At 47.7% G+C, this 20,505-nt stretch overlaps 1 protein-coding gene across 14 annotated transcripts in view; it reads left to right on the forward strand.

Moving 5' to 3' along the window:
• The window catches only part of ppfia1 (PTPRF interacting protein alpha 1), a 67,430-nt gene that overhangs the window by 27,767 nt on the left and 19,158 nt on the right, over positions 1 to 20,505 (forward strand). For 8 of the 14 annotated variants that reach the window (XM_060071963.1, XM_060071962.1, XM_060071969.1 and 5 more), the window contains exons 9-20: positions 88 to 222; positions 1,137 to 1,220; positions 1,826 to 1,957; positions 2,068 to 2,130; positions 2,392 to 2,471; positions 2,687 to 2,837; positions 4,486 to 4,709; positions 9,414 to 9,642; positions 16,384 to 16,413; positions 16,855 to 16,970; positions 18,598 to 18,770; positions 19,732 to 19,835. In XM_060071963.1, the coding sequence (XP_059927946.1) occupies positions 88 to 222; positions 1,137 to 1,220; positions 1,826 to 1,957; positions 2,068 to 2,130; positions 2,392 to 2,471; positions 2,687 to 2,837; positions 4,486 to 4,709; positions 9,414 to 9,642; positions 16,384 to 16,413; positions 16,855 to 16,970; positions 18,598 to 18,770; positions 19,732 to 19,835 (1,521 nt within the window). The remainder of the gene's footprint in view (positions 1 to 87; positions 223 to 1,136; positions 1,221 to 1,825; positions 1,958 to 2,067; positions 2,131 to 2,391; positions 2,472 to 2,686; positions 2,838 to 4,485; positions 4,710 to 9,413; positions 9,643 to 16,383; positions 16,414 to 16,854; positions 16,971 to 18,597; positions 18,771 to 19,731; positions 19,836 to 20,505) is intronic. The other 6 variants (XM_060071966.1, XM_060071968.1, XM_060071972.1 and 3 more) reach the window with 3 other exon arrangements.

A 20,505-nucleotide genomic window follows, 5' to 3' on the forward strand; every position in this document is an offset into this window, starting at 1 on the left:
CCTCATCAACGCAGGACAGTCACTTCCATCGTCAGGCCAACCATTCCTGAAGTGTCTGAATAGGAACGCTCTGTTCTGTTGGAACAGATGGAGGAGAGGAACCGACACGTCCAGGAGAAGCTGGAGCTGGCTGAGCAGAAGCTGCAGCAGACCATCCGCAAGGCGGAGACGCTGCCTGAGGTGGAGGCGGAGCTGGCCCAGAGAGTGGCCGCCCTCACCAAGGTACCGGGACCCTAACCCTAACCCTATAGGACCACAGAGCATCACCTCCTAACCCTATAGGACTGCAGAAAGCATCACCTCTTTTAACGGCCTGGAAGTGACCTCCTTTAAGATGCTGGTTCAACCAGGTACGGAGGATGAAGGAAGCAGGAACGCATCTATCTGCACTGCGGCTAGTAATTTAGGGGCCCACAAACCGCCCAGACTCAAACCAAAGGCCAACAGCCTTTAACCAACCATTCCATTGCCTCTCGTCTGAACCGTTCGACAGAAAAGTTGCATTGACGCACGCTGCGAAGACTACTTCCAACTACATGGTAGCGTTTATGTTCTGCGCTTGTGGGAGATGACGAAAATTACGGAAGGGAGTGCAGGCTATAGTTAATCAGATTAGAATAACAGCGCGGTCCACGCAGGCATGGCCTCCAGAAATATGTAGAAATATCCCAAAAATGCGATGCGACTAAGTGTAGTTTGTAACTCTGCGCCGTCTCTGTCCAATGATTTGTTTACCATCGTCACTTCCGCCCCTCCGACACACCACGCTGATTCGCTAGCACCTAGTCACAACTAGTACACAACCAATCAGAGTCCACCCCCGCCAACCCCAACCCTCTCAGACTGCATGGGGATTGGACCAGACACCGTCCGCGCGGTGTCCCGAACAGAGTCTCCCAACGGTTGGGCCAATGTGTTCTACACTTCAGGATAGCGATGCAGACAACCGTAGGGGTCATCCTGAGTGAGGGGTCTGAGAAAGCATTAAGATCAATGATATAAAAAATACAAATTATATGGAGGATTTCACCAACCCAAAGCGCTCAGGTTCAGGTGATGAAAGCTACCTCGAGTCACCTGTCAAAATAATATGATGTTGAGCCGTTTGGCATGACCTGTGACTTTGATCCCTTCAGGCAGAGGAGCGCCATGGCAACGTGGAGGAGAGGCTGAGGCAGATGGAGGCCCAGTTGGAGGAGAAGCACCAGGAACTCATCAGGGTGGGAAAACCATAAAGCCCTGTACAGACCAGCTGATCTAGTTCTAAACCATAAAGCCCTGTACAGACCAGCTGATCTAGTTCTAAACCATAAAGCCCTGTACAGACCAGCTGATCTAGTTCTAAACCATAAAGCCCTGTACAGACCAGCTGATCTAAACCATAAAGCTGTACAGACCAGCTGATCTAGTTCTAAACCATAAAGCCCTGTACAGACCAGCTGATCTAGTTCTAAACCATAAAGCCCTGTACAGACCAGCTGATCTAGTTCTAAACCATAAAGCTGTACAGACCAGCTGATCTAAACCATAAAGCCCTGTACAGACCAGCTGATCTAGTTCTAAACCATAAAGCCCTGTACAGACCAGCTGATCTAAACCATAAAGCTGTACAGACCAGCTGATCTAAACCATAAAGCCCTGTACAGACCAGCTGATCTAGTTCTAAACCATAAAGCCCTGTACAGACCAGCTGATCTAGTTCTAAACCATAAAGCTGTACAGACCAGCTGATCTAGTTATTATATCAGCCGAGTTCTCTTGGTCCCTTTCTACTTAAACACAGCCCAACCAGATGCTTTTATTTCCATGTTTTCTATCTTTGTAGGCACGGCAACGAGAGAAGATGAACGAAGAGCACAACAAGCGTTTGTCTGAGACGGTGGATAAGCTCCTGTCGGAATCCAACGAGAGGCTGCAGCTCCACCTCAAGGAGAGGATGTCCGCCCTGGAGGACAAGGTGCGGGAGAATGGAGCTCACTGTGCTCTCCCTAAATAATAATGTGCTCATCATGTTAGTCCCATACGTCAGCCTGAACGGCTCAGCTAAGCTCTTTCCATGTCTGACAGAACTCCTTGATAAGGGAGCTGGACCACACCAAGAAGCTGATCGAGGAGTCGCACCATGAAAAGGTAATCACTGTTCTCATCGCTAACACTGTTGTGCAGAGACCAGTGCAGACGTTCTTAGACCGCGGTGGTCCTCAGAGACCAGTGCAGACGTTCTTAGACCGCGGTGGTCCTCAGAGACCAGTGCAGACGTTCTTAGACCGCGGTGGTCCTCAGAGACCAGTGCAGACGTTCTTAGACCGCGGTGGTCCTCAGGCCAGTGTTGGAGGACAGGCCGTGTGTCTGTCTTAAAGCCGGTCCTTGGTGACTCCCCCCCCCCCGCAGGAGCAGCTCCTGATTGAGATGGAGACGATGAGGGCAGAGAGCGAGCAGGGCAGGAGCAGGAGTAACTCGTTGTTACATGGGTAAGGAGCCCAAGGAGACCGTTGGCCGACCGTTGGCCGACCGTTGGCCGACCGTTGGCCGACCGTTGGCCGACCGTTGGCCGACCGTTGGCCGACCGTTGGCCGACCGTTGGCCGACCGTTGGCCGACCGTTGGCCGACCGTTGGCCGACCGTTGGCCGACCGTTGGCCTTGTTACTGTATCTCACACGTGTCTTTCTTTTGTGAATCTCTCAGACGATCCCTCCTCTCAAGCACCCCAGACTTTAGGTACCCAGTGTCCGCCTCCTCCATGATTGACAGTAACTCTGACCACTACGGTGGCGCCCTGGTGCTAAGAAGACCCCAGAAGGGGCGGGTGGCGGCACTCCGAGATGAGCCTTCTAAGGTAAGATCTCAATGAACTCTGAAAAGACAGATGGGTGACGACGGAACATCCAGTGGCAGGATTGTTACACACCTGATGAGTTCTGTTAGAGAGACCGGACCTGATGAGTTCTGTTAGAGAGACCAGACCTGATGAGTTCTGTTAGAGAGAGACCAGACCTGATGAGTTCTGTTAGAGAGACCGGACCTGATGAGTTCTGTTAGAGATACCAGACCTGATGAGTTCTGTTAGAGAGACCAGACCTGATGAGTTCTGTTAGAGAGAGACCAGACCTGATGAGTTCTGTTAGAGAGAGACCAGACCTGATGAGTTCTGTTAGAGAGAGACCAGACCTGATGAGTTCTGTTAGAGAGAGACCAGACCTGATGAATTCTGTTAGAGAGACCAGACCTGATGAGTTCTGTTAGAGAGACCAGACCTGATGAGTTCTGTTAGAGAGACCAGGCCTGATGACTTATGTTAGAGAGACCATTTAGGGACCAAAGAATTGATAGTCCTCCCGGTCTACGTATTCTAATCCTGATCCATCACCTTTCTAATCCTTGTTATGTAGCTGTTTTGCTTGTGTTGAAAGGTCAATCCATCAATGTTTATAAATACCATGCTTGGCCTATCCTTGATTTGGAGTGAACAGATAGTAGCAAAACAATTTTTTTTGGGGTACATAATATATATACAAGACATTATTCTGAATATGAAACTTGAATGAGGGTTAGGGGCAACTGATTTGATGTGCATTGTTACCAAAGGCTCCATTCTTTTGCCTTGGCGCTCATGTTTGGGTTCTGTCTGCTGATTGTCTCTGTCTCTTTATCTCTCTCTATTTGCCTCTACTCTGGACATCAGCGACATGTAAGTCAGTGTAATGACTGAGACTGTTACTTAGTTGCTTATTCTAAAGCATTTCAGTGTAGAAAAAGTCTATCCATGCATAGCTGTTCATTTGCTCTGGTCTTCTTGTGTGAGCTGTTTCAACATTCTCCACCTTCTCTCTTTCTATCCCTTCTTCAACCTCTTTGTCCTTTCTCGGCCTCTCTGCCTCTCGGCCTCTCTGCCTCTCGGCCTCTCTGCCTCTCTGCCTCTTATCTGGTTACTGCATCGCATATCTTCTCCCGGCTCCCCTCCTCCTCTGTCCCCTCGGTCCGGCTCCACTCTCCTCCTCCCTTCCTCCCCTCCTCCTCTCTCTCCTCGGTCCGGCTCCACTCTCCTCCTCCCTTCCTCCCCTCCTCCTCTGTCCCCTCGGTCCGGCTCCACTCTCCTCCTCCCTTCCTCCCCTCCTCCTCTCTCCCCTCGGTCCGGCTCCACTCTCCTCCTCCCTTCCTCCCCTCCTCCTCTGTCCCCTCGGTCCGGCTCCACTCTCCTCCTCCCTTCCTCCCCTCCCCTCCTCCTCTGTCCCCTCGGTCCGGCTCCACTCTCCTCCTCCCTTCCTCCCCTCCTCCTCTCTCCCCTCGGTCCGGCTCCACTCTCCTCCTCCCTTCCTCCCCTCCTCCTCTCTCCCCTCGGTCCGGCTCAACTCTCCTCCTCCCTTCCTCCCCTCCCCTCCTCCTCTCTCCCCTCGGCCTGGTCCCACTCTCCTCCTCCCTTCCTCCCCTCCTTCTCTCGCCCCCTCCCCGCTCCGCCTTCTCGCCCCTCCTCCCCGTGGCCCCAGGTGCAGACTCTGAACGAGCAGGAGTGGGAGCGTGTGCAGCAGGCCAACGTGCTGGCCAACGTGGCCCAGGCCTTCGAGAGCGACATGGAGGCCTCGGACCTAGAGGAGGACCGAGAGACCATGTTCAGCTCTGTGGACCTGCTGTCCCCTGGGGGCCAGGCGGACGCCCAGACCCTGGCCCTGATGCTGCAGGAGCAGCTGGACGCCATCAACAACGAGATCAGGTACGGATCAGGGCCGGGCAGTGCCACCGATTTAGAGCATCGATTCCGATTCATAAGGTCCCGATTCATTTGGATTAGCGATTCGATTGTTGTACGAGGAACTCTCAAACCTGATGCATTATCTAAACCATATTAACCAAATCCAATCCCCTGTAGATTAGTTAGGTGGAGGGGGTATAGATCCTGAAGGGGGGGTCTAGACCCTGTAGAGGGGGTCTCATGTGCTCTGGACTAGGGCCCGACCGATATTGATTTTTGAGTGCCGATGGCGATGCAGATTATTTTCAGAGAAAAATTACGATTACGATTTAATCGGCCGATTAAAAACAAAACAAAAAAAAGCATATAAAACGTAGTTTTTGATACCTTAAATATACTTTAAACACTTTTGACGAATATGTGAATTGAATGCAGAACCTTTGAGTGTTTTAGAATACATTTACAGTCAAAAATGAGTGTAATGTAAAATAAATAACTAACTCCCAATGTGCTGCGCTCGTGAGCAGTGACTAACACGTGCGTGCTGAGCAGTATGGTCTCACCGTTAGAGTCTACAGTGTAACAAATTAACATGGCCTGGGACCTAAAGAAAAACAGGCACAACATGCTCAAACAACGCGTCTTGTGTACATTGGTGAGGTGAGCGCGCAGATGCCTGAGCGAGTGTGCTTTCATGTTGTACGGTAAAATTCAATCTCCTCTTTTTTACTCCAGCTAAAGTTGTTAGTTAGCCAGGCGAGTAGGAGCGCAATCTGCAGGATACTAAGCGCAATAACATTTAAAATAAATAAATAAATAAAATAAATCGGTTGTAATCTGCGTCTTTTTGGCAGATGTTGATTTATTTTCAAAATTTAATCGGCCGATTAAATCGGCAGGCCGATGAATCGGTCGGGCCCTACTCTGGACACTGTAAAGGGGGTCTTATGTCCTCTAGAGACAAACTTCTTGTTAAAGTGTGTCTAGTCAAGTTTTGAGTTCATTGTCTTCATCAACCAATACAAAGCGTCAAATGAATCTGGAACATTGCCGTGCTGCGCCCACTTCCCATTTCTATAATTGAACTACCTGATGGTGTAGACGTGTTGGTATACCTGATGGTGTTGGTATATCTGATGGTGTTGGTATACCTGATGGTGTTGATGTGTGTGTGTATTAGGGATGGGTCAGAATATTTGATTATTCGTTCCCGAGGGTCATAGTCCATTTGGACCGTTACCATTTTTTCCCATTCAAATAAAAAGGAATTAACGGAAGGAACTAATGTTGGACAGGTGTCCAGGGGCATTATCCCGCATATACCATGGTCACTTGCCATAGAAAATAAATGAAGACCATTCATTTATAGGGAGATGATTTGTTTATCAACACGGCGGATGTGCTCGCAAAATGATCGCAAAAAGAAAATTTGTTTGACCGGTTTCCATGGTTATCTCCGCGTGGTTAATTTGCAGTTGCAGTGTTAATTAGCGATGTTGTCAGTTTACTGTTACATTAATCTGTAATCAGAAAACGTAGTTTTATGCTATAGACCATATAGTATCTGTGATATAAAGGCTGGGACGAATTTTGAATTATAAATATGTACACTTTATGTTGAAAGTATACCGTCGCGGTTCCCATTGAAACGAATTGCGTGGTGATTATTCTTCAAAACGAGATTTGGTAAATTGTGAAAAATGAATTTAACTGTAATCAGACAACGCGGTTATATGCTATGGACCCTAGAGTATCTGTGGTGTAAAGGCTTTGACGAATTTCTAATAATAAATATGTACACTTAATGTTAAAGGCACCCAGTGCAACTTTATGTAAACATTCAATGAAAAATAAACATTCAATTTCTAGTCTTTTTTACACGTAGTAAGTTTCAATAACTCCATACCATTACATATCGACATTCAAGGAGCAAAGATGAGACGTCGTTGTGTGGTGAGAACTGATAGAAAATCGTAAACAACAACAATCGCCGGTGGGGAGAAGCCATTTTTCCATTGACTGGAAGCCTGCTTTATTTATTGTAGGTTACAAAAAATAAAGAAAATGGCGGCATTGTTGTTGTTATCGATTTTGTATCAGTTCTCACCACACAACGACGTCTCATCTTTGCTCCTTGAATGTCGGTATGTAATGGTATGGAGTTATTGAAACTTACTACGTGTAAAAAAGACTAGAAATTGAATGTTTATTTTTAAGCCTCGAAAGTTGCACTGGGTGCCTTTAAGTATAGACCGTCGCGATTCAGCCTTTATACCACAGATACTAGTATAGGGTATAGCATATAAGCCAGTTTTTCGGATTACAGTTTAATGCATTTTTCACAATTTACCAGCTCTCGTTTTGATGGTTGAACAGACAATTCGACTGGAACTACTTAGCAGGTAGCTGTTTTTTTGTGTTTAAGATACTGTGATTTCTTGCCGACGATCCATGGCTGCCTTTGTGAATGTCGGCACACATCGAATAATCGATTATTCGTTATTATTCGAATCCCTAGTTGGTATACCTGATGGTGTTGAAGTGTTGATATACCTGATGGTGTTGAAGTGTTGATATACCTGATGGTGTAGATGTGTTGGTATACCTGATGGTGTAGATGTGTTGGTATACCTGATGGTGTAGAGGTGTTGGTATACCTGATGGTGTAGAGGTGTTGGTATACCTGATGGTGTAGAGGTGTTGGTGTACCTGATGGTGTTGGTATACCTGATGGTGTAGATGTGTTGGTATACCTGATGGTGTTGAAGTGTTGATATACCTGATGGTGTTGGTATACCTGATGGTGTAGATGTGTTGGTATACCTGATGGTGTTGATGTGTTGGTATACCTGATGGTGTAGATGTGTTGATATACCTGATGGTGTAGATGTGTTGGTATACCTGATGGTGTAGAGGTGTTGGTGTACCTGATGGTGTTGGTATACCTGATGGTGTAGATGTGTTTGTATACCTGATGGTGTTGGTATACCTGATGGTGTAGAGGGGTTGGTATACCTGATGCTGTTGTGGTTGGTATACCTGATGGTGTTGGGGTTGGTATCCCTGATGGTGTTGGTATACCTGATGGTGTTACCTGATGGTGTTGGTATACCTGTTGGGGTTGGTATACCTGATGGTGTTGGTATACCTGATGGTGTTGGTGTACCTGATGGTGTTGGTATACCTGATGGGGTTGGTGTACCTGATGGTGATGGTGTACCTGATGGTGTTGGTGTACCTGATGGTGTTGGTGTACCTGATGGTGTTGGTGTACCTGATGGTGTTGGTGTACCTGATGGTGTTGGTGTACCTGATGGTGTTGGTGTACCTGATGGTGTTGGTGTACCTGATGGTGTTACCTGATGGTGTTGGTATACCTGTTGGGGTTGGTATACCTGATGGTGTTGGTGTACCTGATGGTGTTGGTGTACCTGATGGTGTTGGTGTACCTGATGGTGTTGGTGTACCTGATGGTGATGGTGTACCTGATGGTGTTGGTGTACCTGATGGTGTTGGTGTACCTGATGGGGTTGGTGTACCTGATGTTGTAGAGGTGTTGGTGTACCTGATGGTGTTGTATACCTGATGGTGTTGTATACCTGATGGTGTTGGTATACCTGATGGGGTTGGTATACCTGATGGTGTTGGGGAACCTGATGGTGTTGGTATACCTGATGGTGTTGGTGTACCTGATGGTGTTGGGGAACCTGATGGTGATGGTGTTGGTGTACCTGATGGTGTTGGTGTACCTGATGGTGTAGAGGTGTTGGTGTACCTGATGGTGTAGAGGTGTTGGTGTACCTGGTGGTGTTGGTGTACCTGATGGTGTAGAGGTGTTGGTATACCTGATGGTGTTGGTGTACCTGATGGTGTTGGTATACCTGATGGTGTTGGTGTACCTGATGGTGTAGAGGTGTTGGTATACCTGATGGTGTTGGTGTACCTGATGGTGTTGGTATACCTGATGGTGTTGGTGTACCTGATGGTGTAGAGGTGTTGGTGTACCTGATGGTGTAGAGGTGTTGGTGTACCTGATGGTGTTGGTGTACCTGATGGTGTAGAGGTGTACCTGATGGTGTTGGTATACCTGATGGTGTTGGTGTACCTGATGGTGTAGAGGTGTTGGTGTACCTGATGGTGTTGGTGTACCTGATGGTGTAGAGGTGTTGGTGTACCTGATGGTGTAGAGGTGTTGGTGTACCTGATGGTGTTGGTGTACCTGATGGTGTTGGTGTACCTGATGGTGTAGAGGTGTTGGTGTACCTGATGGTGTAGAGGTGTTGGTGTACCTGATGGTGTTGGTATACCTGATGGTGTTGGTGTACCTGATGGTGTAAAGGTGTTGGTGTACCTGATGGTGTTGGTGTACCTGATGGTGTAGAGGTGTTGGTGTACCTGATGGTGTAGAGGTGTTGGTGTACCTGATGGTGTTGGTGTACCTGATGGTGTAGAGGTGTTGGTGTACCTGATGGTGTAAAGGTGTTGGTGTACCTGATGGTGTTGGTGTACCTGATGGTGTAGAGGTGTTGGTGTACCTGATGGTGTAGAGGTGTTGGTGTACCTGATGGTGTTGTATACCTGATGGTGTTGTATACCTGATGGTGTTGTATACCTGATGGTGTTGGTGTACCTGTTGGTGTTGGTATACCTGATGGTGCAGACGCTCCTCGTACCACCACCCTACAGGTCAGTCTCCTCTACACCACCCATTCTCTCTACCCTCAGGATGATCCAGGAGGAGAAGGAGAACACCTCCCAGCGGGCGGAGGAGATCGAGGGCCGGGTGGGGGGCGACGGCCTGGGGGGGCGCTTCCGCTCCATGAGCTCCCTGCCCCCCTCCCACGGCGGGGGGTCCTCGGTCGGGGAGTCCCCGCCCGGCTCTGGACACTCCACCCCCCGGCGGGTCCCCCGCAGCCCCAACCGAGAGATGGACCGCATGGGGGTCATGACCCTGGTAGGAACCCCAACCCTGTACTATAATATATCATATCAACTCTATAACCCCAACCCTGTACTATAATATATCAACTCTATAACCCCAACCCTGTACTATAATATATCATATCAACTCTATAACCCCAACCCTGTACTATAATATATCAACTCTATAACCCCAACCCTGTACTATAATATATCATATCAACTCTATAACCCCAACCCTGTATTATAATATATCAACTCTATAACCCCAACCCTGTACTATAATATATCATATCAACTCTATAACCCCAACCCTGTACTATAATATATCAACTCTATAACCCCAACCCTGTACTATAATATATCAACTCTATAACCCCAACCCTGTATTATAATATATCAACTCTATAACCCCAACCCTGTATTATAATATATCATATCAACTCTATAACCCCAACCCTGTACTATAATATATCAACTCTATAACCCCAACCCTGTACTATAATATATCAACTCTATAACCCCAACCCTGTACTATAATATATCAACTCTATAACCCCAACCCTGTATTATAATATATCATATCAACTCTATAACCCCAACCCTGTACTATAATATATCAACTCTATAACCCCAACCCTGTACTATAATATATCATATCAACTCTATAACCCCAACCCTGTACTATAATATATCAACTCTATAACCCCAACCCTGTATTATAATATATCAACTCTATAACCCCAACCCTGTACTATAATATATCAACTCTATAACCCCAACCCTGTACTATAATATATCAACTCTATAACCCCAACCCTGTACTATAATATATCATATCAACTCTATAACCCCAACCCTGTACTATAATATATCATATCAACTCTATAACCCCAACCCTGTACTATAATATATCAACTCTATAACCCCAACCCTGTACTATAATATATCATATCAACTCTATAACCCCAACCCTGTATTATAATATATCAACTCTATAACCCCAACCCTGTACTATAATATATCATATCAACTCTATAACCCCAACCCTGTACTATAATATATCAACTCTATAACCCCAACCCTGTATTATAATATATCATATCAACTCTATAACCCCAACCCTGTACTATAATATATCAACTCTATAACCCCAACCCTGTATTATAATATATCATATCAACTCTATAACCCCAACCCTGTACTATAATATATCAACTCTATAACCCCAACCCTGTACTATAATATATCAACTCTATAACCCCAACCCTGTATTATAATATATCAACTCTATAACCCCAACCCTGTACTATAATATATCAACTCTATAACCCCAACCCTGTACTATAATATATCAACTCTATAACCCCAACCCTGTACTATAATATATCATATCAACTCTATAACCCCAACCCTGTACTATAATATATCATATCAACTCTATAACCCCAACCCTGTACTATAATATATCAACTCTATAACCCCAACCCTGTACTATAATATATCAACTCTATAACCCCAACCCTGTATTATAATATATCATATCAACTCTATAACCCCAACCCTGTATTATAATATATCAACTCTATAACCCCAACCCTGTACTATAATATATCATATCAACTCTATAACCCCAACCCTGTACTATAATATATCAACTCTATAACCCCAACCCTGTATTATAATATATCAACTCTATAACCCCAACCCTGTACTATAATATATCAACTCTATAACCCCAACCCTGTACTATAATATATCATATCAACTCTATAACCCCAACCCTGTACTATAATATATCAACTCTATAACCCCAACCCTGTACTATAATATATCATATCAACTCTATAACCCCAACCCTGTATTATAATATATCAACTCTATAACCCCAACCCTGTACTATAATATATCATATCAACTCTATAACCCCAACCCTGTATTATAATATATCAACTCTATAACCCCAACCCTGTACTATAATATATCATATCAACTCTATAACCCCAACCCTGTACTATAATATATCATATCAACTCTATAACCCCAACCCTGTATTATAATATATCAACTCTATAACCCCAACCCTGTACTATAATATATCATATCAACTCTATAACCCCAACCCTGTACTATAATATATCAACTCTATAACCCCAACCCTGTATTATAATATATCAACTCTATAACCCCAACCCTGTATTATAATATATCAACTCTATAACCCCAACCCTGTACTATAATATATCATATCAACTCTATAACCCCAACCCTGTATTATAATATATCAACTCTATAACCCCAACCCTGTACTATAATATATCATATCAACTCTATAACCCCAACCCTGTACTATAATATATCAACTCTATAACCCCAACCCTGTATTCTAATATATCAACTCTATAACCCCAACCCTGTATTATAATATATCATATCAACTCTTTAACCCCAACCCTGTATTATAATATATCATATCAACTCTATAACATAGTACTATGCACCATGACCCTGGTAAGAACCCTAACCCTTTATTATAATATATTATTACTAGGGCTGCCCCGAATTATTCGAATATTCGAATACTCGTTCGGAAAACTAGTACTCAAAGCTTAAATCAGTATTCGGAACTTCGTTTTTTTTCTTTTTTCACATACGTGACTTTACCAGAGCGAGGGAGGCAAAATATAAGCGTCAGCGACACCAAGCAAAGAAGCGAGAGAGGTGGAGGAAGAATGGATATCTTGTTTCCCTTTACTTTATAACACAACATTAGCGGGATCTCTGGAGGAAAAGTAATACTTAAAACCTTAGCTTAGTTGTTTGTTTACGTTCGCTGTACAGCGCCGCGCCAATCAACTGTGACTGGCTTGCTGCAGAGCGTGAGCGTCTTGGGACTACCCGGTCAATATAATGGATATAATATGGACACATAAGACGAATCAATATTCGGTATTTGTTATGGATTTATTGTACAAATTCCCTGAAAAGATGCACATTCCTGGATGAATTGTAAAGCTCCCATAAGGGCTGAGATGGCAGAGAACAGCTGAATTTGGAACGGAGCAACAGCTGTTCGCTTTCACGGGGGAAAACTATAAGGAACTTCAACCTACTTAGGCCTCCTAATTAACGGTCAAAAGCTATTAAATCTTCAACAAAATATGCAGATACTGTCAAAATCGGTTCCAGGGAGTATATAGGGATTATTGATGTTGTTTTTGATGGTGTTTTTTTCTGGAACGAGTATTCGAATATTCGCTCAGAAAAACCAACGAGTATTCGAAGCCTGAAAAATGGCATTCGGGCCAGCCCTAATTATTACACGGGTCTTTTCAACGTTCCGTACACTTGCATGGGCACTTCACAACTTCCGGCGGTCAATTATTTTTGGATAATTCATTGGCAACGGATGAATAATGACTGCTGTCAAGGTAAACAAAATGACTTTTTGCCTTTGGTATCACTCCGCACGTAGTCCGGTAACTTGCCAATGTAATAAGCGGGATATGTATCAACCCAAGCGCTGTCAGTTTGCTAAGCAACGACGTCAACGTCTTGGGCAGACTATTTCTCAGCTGATCAACACTATGAATGCTGGTAACAAATACATTGTAAATAATTTGTTTCGTTTTGGGAAGTAGCCGTGTAATAAGCGGGATAATGTATAGAACTTTGCCGGTCATTATCGTAAAATAAGCCCCTTCATGGCGAAGCAAGACACGTCCGCTGCGCGTCGGTGGCCTGTTCGCCCTGTCGGGGCTTATTTTCTCGATAATGACCAGCGTTCTATACATTATCCCTTACTCATATCATCTCTATAACATATAACTCTAACGCATACACTATGACGCTGGTAAGAACCCTATAAGATATAAGCGTTGAGCCCCCGCTACACTTGCTAACTAAGCTCATCAAATATCGATAAAGAAACAAATATGTAAAATAAAAATAACGATTGATTATTAAACATCTTAACATGACAGCATCGACTAGGGTACAGAACAGCATCGTTCACTAGTGGCACGTTTCCACTGCAGGGTGCGGAACGGATCGGATCGCAAAGGTGCGGGTCGGGTCGCGTTTCCACCGCCAAAAGTGGGCGTGACCCGGACTTTGCCGTACCCGTTCCGGCCCCATTCTCGGGACTCCTCCGTTGCGGTACCCAAAACGAGACCAGACGCCTGAAAGGGTCCCGTGAAATTCTAGCTACACCCCCCCTCCGTTGATTGGTCGACAGAATCGTCACTTCCGGGTGACGCGGGGATAAAAACAAACAAACAGTAGCCTCGAGGTATTACAATATACAATTAACAGGTCGCGTAAAAAGCTTGCTTGGGCGAACAAGGAGGTGGAGACGCTCGTCTGCATTCTTGGGGAGGAAGACGTTGTTTACGATGTTTACGTAGCTGCCGCGGCGATCGACATCCGGGCTACCACCAAGGGTACTGTCGGCAGTGGAAAGGCGACCTCGGAACTGAGCTGGGCTATACCGCCCCCTCCCTACCGCACCTTTGCGATCCGATCCGTTCCGCACCCTGCAGTGGAAATGGGGCATAGGGTACAGAACAGCATCGTTCACTAGGGTACAGAACAGCATCGTTCACTAGGGTACAGAACAGCATCGTTCACTAGGGTACAGAACAGCATCGTTCACTAGGGTACAGAACAGCATCGTTCACTAGGGTACAGAACAGCATCGTTCACTAGGGTACAGAACAGCATCGTTCACTAGGGTACAGAACAGCATCGTTCACTAGGGTACAGAACAGCATCGTTCACTAGGGTACAGAACAGTACCCTAGTGAGGCCACAACCACAGGTTTGTGGCCTCAGGATTTAGCCTCTATCTCTTTAGCAATTCGCAGTCCTCCATTGTGGTGAGTTAGGGGTCCCCTTACGTTGCAATCTGACCCCTAACGTTCTTTGTGAATGCACCCCTGATGGTAAACAGAATCAGGGTTCTCGTCTCCAATATGTATGTCATTCTAATGATCTGAGCATGCCATGTATGTAACGTGTTATGTAACGTGTTATGTACCCCCCCCCCCCCCCAGTGCGCCAACTATAACCCCTGCATCATCCAGCCCTCCCTCTCTCAGCAGACCGTAACTTACCTGCCCTATGCTGCCGCTAGCTTCCGAGACCACCAACACCTCTATAGCTATGCACCCTACCTCTTCCAGGTACCCCTTTCCCCCCCTCCCCCTTCTCCCTGGCTGGGGGGGAGAGTTGGGTGCAGTCAGGCTGTCCTTAAGACTCTTTAAATTAGTTACAGTATGTTACAGTAGAATATATGTATGTATGTGTGTGTATATATATATATATATATGGTGTCACCTCGGCTACCCTCACGATAGGTTCTGCTTTGGCAGGACATAACATCCTTATTCTGAATATGCTTAGTATACTGACCCATTTTTAATTCTTTTTTTTATTATTTCTAAAGCAAGCACACAATTTATTGCAATTGATTGTGTTTGAATTTTGAACAGAAAGCGGGCGCTCGGCTTCAATACCATGTCATCTGTTTGAACATGCCCATTCACAAGTTGTTCCAGAAGTCCTTTCCTCTCCTCCATACTGGCCCTTCTTTAGCCTGCTAATCTGGGCCTCTCTCTGACAGCGGAGGAGAGGAAATGGTGATTAGGTATTTAACTCCAGGGGAAGAATAGTATCAGCCAGAAGATGTACTGCGTTGATGGGTACTGTACTCTGTCTGCGAGGAATGGATTGAGCTGTGGATCCACTCCGGGTGGACATAGGGTTAGGGTTAAATATTACCAGGAGCAAATTCACCAGCCCCTGCTGTCTCAGCCAATAGGGAGACATCAAATTAACTGGTTACCTTAACCCTGACCAGTGGATCACCACCTAGACCTTAACCCTGACCAGTGGATCACCACCTAGACCTTAACCCTGACCAGTGGATCACCACCTACACCTTAACCCTGACCAGTGGATCACCACCTTAACCCTGACCAGTGGATCACCACCTTAACCCTGACCAGTGGATCACCACCTACACCTTAACCCTGACCAGTGGATCACCACCTTAACCCTGACCAGTGGATCACCACCTTAACCCTGACCAGTGGATCACCACCTACACCTTAACCCTGACCAGTGGATCACCACCTTAACCCTGACCAGTGGATCACCACCTTAACCCTGACCAGTGGATCACCACCTAGACCTTAACCCTGACCAGTGGATCATCACCTTAACCCTGACCAGTGGATCACCACCTAGACCTTAACCCTGACCAGTGGATCACCACCTTAACCCTGACCAGTGGATCACCACCTACACCTTAACCCTGACCAGTGGATCACCACCTAGACCTTAACCCTGACCAGTGGATCATCACCTTAACCCTGACCAGTGGATCATCACCTAGCAATTTCTTCCGTTTGATGCCAAAATGTCTTTACACAAATTATTATTTATTAAACCAGATTACCCTTGGTTAACAGCCCCTGGACAAGTTTTAGTCCCTTGTTTTTATTATTTGTTATACATTTTGCTGGGCTGCACCAAGCTCCCCCCCCCCCCACCCAACCTCGCGCTGTGTGAGTTTGCCGTTTTTCTTCCCCACAGAGTTGTGATGTTCAACAACACATCTCTGCTGCCGTTTCACTTTCAGATCTCCCTGCTAACGTGTGTGTGTGTGTGTGTGTGTGTGTGTGTGTTCTCTCCTCTGGCATGGCGTGGTTCCTCTAGGTTTGAGTCTTGTGTCCACTAACTCTTTTCTTCTCTCCCTTTCTGCCGCTTTCAGCCTAGCGACCTGCGAAAGCACCGCAGGAAGGTAATCTAGACTCTGCTTCACTGCTACTGTCCCTTCTGCACCGATTCCCCTCCCGACCATCACTCAGCCCCTCCATGTGTCCCCCATCATGTGGCTGCTGTTCAGCCTTGTCTTTCTCCATCCTCATTATCTCCACACTATCAGAACATCCAACCCTCAGCTCTGTTTAAGAGTCTGTTAGATGAGTTCTACTATGTTAGTGAGATGCTTTATACAGGAGAGGATACAGTGGAACTGTCGTAACTTTATATTAATATTACTAGTTCAGAAACCATTAAGAGAGTTTAACTGTAGAGGGACTAAACTTTGTTTAACTTTCATCTGGTCCCGTTCGTTACCTGGTCTACAGAGGTTGGGGGGGCCCGGTTGGTGACCCCAACTGGTCTCTAACACACAGTGGGGGACGCTAACCCTTCTGTCTCATGTTGTGTTGCTGTCCAGTCGGCGCAGGACGACCACGCCCCAATCCGCTGTGAGACCTCGCCCCCCACCACGCCACGCTCCATCAGCAGGGGGGCGCACACCGCCAGCCACGAGGACATCAGGGACGTCCGCGGGTAACCCCCCCCCCCTAACCCGAGGGAGACGTTTACACACTCTCCTTAAGACCAGCGTTCTACCCTCGGGAGACGTTTACACACTCTCCTTAAGACCAGCCATCTACCCTCAGGGAGACGTTTACACACTCCTTAAGACCAGCGTTCTACCCTCAGGGAGACGTTTACACACTCTCCTTAAGACCAGCGTTCTACCCTCAGGGAGACGTTTACACACTCCTTAAGACCAGCGTTCTACCCTCAGGAGACGTTTACACACTCTCCTTAAGACCAGCGTTCTACCCTCAGGGAGACGTTTACACACTCCTTAAGACCAGCGTTCTACCCTCAGGAGACGTTTACACACTCTCCTTAAGACCAGCGTTCTACCCTCAGGGAGACGTTTACACACTCTCCTTAAGACCAGCCATCTACCCTCAGAGAGACGTTTACACACTCCTTAAGACCAGCGTTCTACCCTCAGGGAGACGTTTACACACTCTCCTTAAGACCAGCGTTCTACCCTCAGAGAGACGTTTACACACTCCTTAAGACCAGCGTTCTACCCTCAGGGAGACGTTTACACACTCTCCTTAAGACCAGCGTTCTACCCTCAGGGAGACGTTTACACACTCTCCTTAAGACCAGCCATCTACCCTCAGAGAGACGTTTACACACTCCTTAAGACCAGCGTTCTACCCTCAGGGAGACGTTTACACACTCTCCTTAAGACCAGCCATCTACCCTCAGAGAGACGTTTACACACTCTCCTTAAGACCAGCGTTCTACCCTCAGGGAGACGTTTACACACTCTCCTTAAGACCAGCGTTCTACCCTCAGGGAGACGTTTACAAACTCTCCTTAAGACCAGCCATCTACCCTCAGAGAGACGTTTACAAACTCCTTAAGACCAGCCATCTACCCTCAGGGAGACGTTTACGAACTCCCAGCGTTCTACCCTCAGGGAGACGTTTACACACTCTCCTTAGGACCAGCCTTCTACCCTCAGGAGACGTTTACAAGCTCCTTAAGACCAGCGTTCTACCCTCAGGGAGACGTATGGACGTCAGCCTGCAGGACATACAGGGCAGTAACCCCACCTGTTTTAACCCTATATCTGTGTCTGACAGTCTGGCTGGCCTGTTTTAACCCTATAACTGTGTCTGTCAGTCTGGCTGGCCTGTTTTAACCCTATAACTGTGTCCGTCAGTCTGGCAGGCCTGTTTTAACTCTATCTGTCTCTGTCAGTCTGGCTGGCCTGTATTAACCCTATATCTGTGTCTGTCAGTCTGGCAGGCCTGTTTTAACTCTATATCTGTCTCTGTCAGTCTGGCTGGCCTGTTTTAACCCTATAACTGTGTCTGTCAGTCTGGCAGGCCTGTTTTAACTCTATATCTGTCTCTGTCAGTCTGGCTGGCCTGTTTTAACCCTATATCTGTGTCTGTCAGTCTGGCTGGCCTGTTTTAACCCTATATCTGTGTCTGTCAGTCAGGCAGGCCTGTTTTAACTCTATATCTGTGTCTGTCAGTCTGGCTGGCCTGTTTTAACCCTATAACTGTGTCTGTCAGTCTGGCAGGCCTGTTTTAACCCTATATCTGTGTCTGTCAGTCAGGCTGGCCTGTATTAACCCTATATCTGTCTCTGTCAGTCTGGCTGGCCTGCAGGATGGACAGGGCAGTAACCCCAGCAGCAGCAACAGCAGTCAGGACTCCCTCAACAAAGCGGCCAAGAAGAAGAGCATCAAGTCGTCCATCGGCCGTCTGTTTGGGAAGAAGGAGAAGGGGAGGCCCGGCCCTCCTGGGAAAGACCCCCTGAGCCAAGGTCAGCCCGGGGGCCGCTCTGCCTCTGCACTAGGGCCGCTGGCTGGGGGTCTGGGGGTCTCTAGCTTGGGGTCTGGGGGTCTCTAGCTTGGGGCTGCTGGCTGGGGGTCTCTAGCTGGGGGTCTGGGGGTCCCTAGCTTGTGGTTTTGGGGTCTGGGGGTCTCTAGCTTGGGGTCTGGGGGTCTCTAGCTAGGGGTCTTGGGGTCTGGGGGTCTCTAGCTGGGGGTCTGGGGGTCTCTAGCTGGGGGTCTGGGGGTCTCTAGCTTGGGGTCTGGGGGTCTCTAGCTGGGGGTCTTGGGGTCTGGGGGTCTCTAGCTTGGGGCCGCTGGCTGGGGGTCTGGGGGTCTCTAGCTTGGGGTCTCTAGCTTGGGGCCGCTGGCTGGGGGTCTCTAGCTGGGGGCCGCTGGCTGGGGGTCTGGGGGTCTCTAGCTTGGGGTCTCTAGCTTGGGGCCGCTGGCTGGGGGTCTCTAGCTTGGGGCCGCTGGCTGGGGGTCTCTAGCTGGGGGTCTGGGGGTCTCTAGCTTGGGGCCGCTGGCTGGGGGTCTGGGGGTCTCTAGCTTGGGGTCTGGGGGTCTCTAGCTGGGGGTCTGGGGGTCTCTAGCTTGGGGTCTGGGAGTCTCTAGCTTGGGGTCTGGGGGTCTCTAGCTGGGGGTCTGGGGGTCTCTAGCTGGGGGTCTGGGGGTCTCTAGCTTGGGGCTGGGGGTCTCTAGCTGGGGGTCTCTAGCTGGGGGTCTCTAGCTGGGGGTCTTGGGGTCTGGGGGTCTCTAGCTTGGGGCTGGGGGTCTGGGGGTCTCTAGCTGGGGGTCTTGGGGTCTGGGGGTCTCTAGCTGGGGGTCTGGGGGTCTCTAGCTGGGGGTCTGGGGGTCTCTAGCTTGGGGCCGCTGGCTGGCTCACTGCCTCTGCACTGCCGTTTGCAGCGCCCTGGGAGTCTCTCTGACTGTCTGTCTGTCTGTCTCCCTCAGCCGGCACCCCGGAGGCAGAGAGCGGGCCCAAGGACGGCCTGGGCCTGGGCACCCTGGGGGGCCCGGCGGAGAAGAACCGGAAGCTGCAGAAGAAGTGGGTGACGCTACGGCCGTATATATATACTAGGGTTAGGGATACCAGTAGTCTGCCCGATACTGGGCCCATTACTCGAACTGGTAGAACCTCTCCCATACGACCAGGGGACACCACGAGCCGAGGCCTCCTTTTATCACCGTTACTGAAACAAGTCCCCGGTTTAGAGGGAGAAAGGGGTCAGGTCCAACGGTCCCCTCGGCTGCGGCGGCAGCTGCCTTTCTGTTGGGGCCCTGCTGCACGATGTGTGGGGACGACTGGAGAGAAGGGTTTAATACCAAACATCGCTAACTATAACGCTCATACCCAACCATGGTACTAAAGTACCCATATCTAAGTATTTCTACTTGTTCTCAGTAGTAAGTGGTATCAGTGGATGCCTGATATATACACGCTACAACAACATAGATCAGTGATACATCCCTGATATATACACGCTAGAACAACATAGATAAGTTATACACTCACATATCGGAGTATACGAAGCAGAATGGCAGGCGAGAGCACAGGGGATTGTGTAGCCCAGACTGGAGATCCTATGTGACACGCTGCTGCTACTGCTGTTGTACTGCTCCTCTCACCCTTCATCACCTGGCTCACAGCGTAAGTGACGTCTCACCCTCTGCCCTCCCTCCACACCCAGCCTTCTCCACAGCACTCCCTTCCTGCTAAGGTTTCAC

This window comes from Gadus macrocephalus, chromosome 14 (assembly GCF_031168955.1).
Source record: "Gadus macrocephalus chromosome 14, ASM3116895v1".
NCBI classification, from domain to species: Eukaryota; Metazoa; Chordata; class Actinopteri; order Gadiformes; family Gadidae; genus Gadus; species Gadus macrocephalus.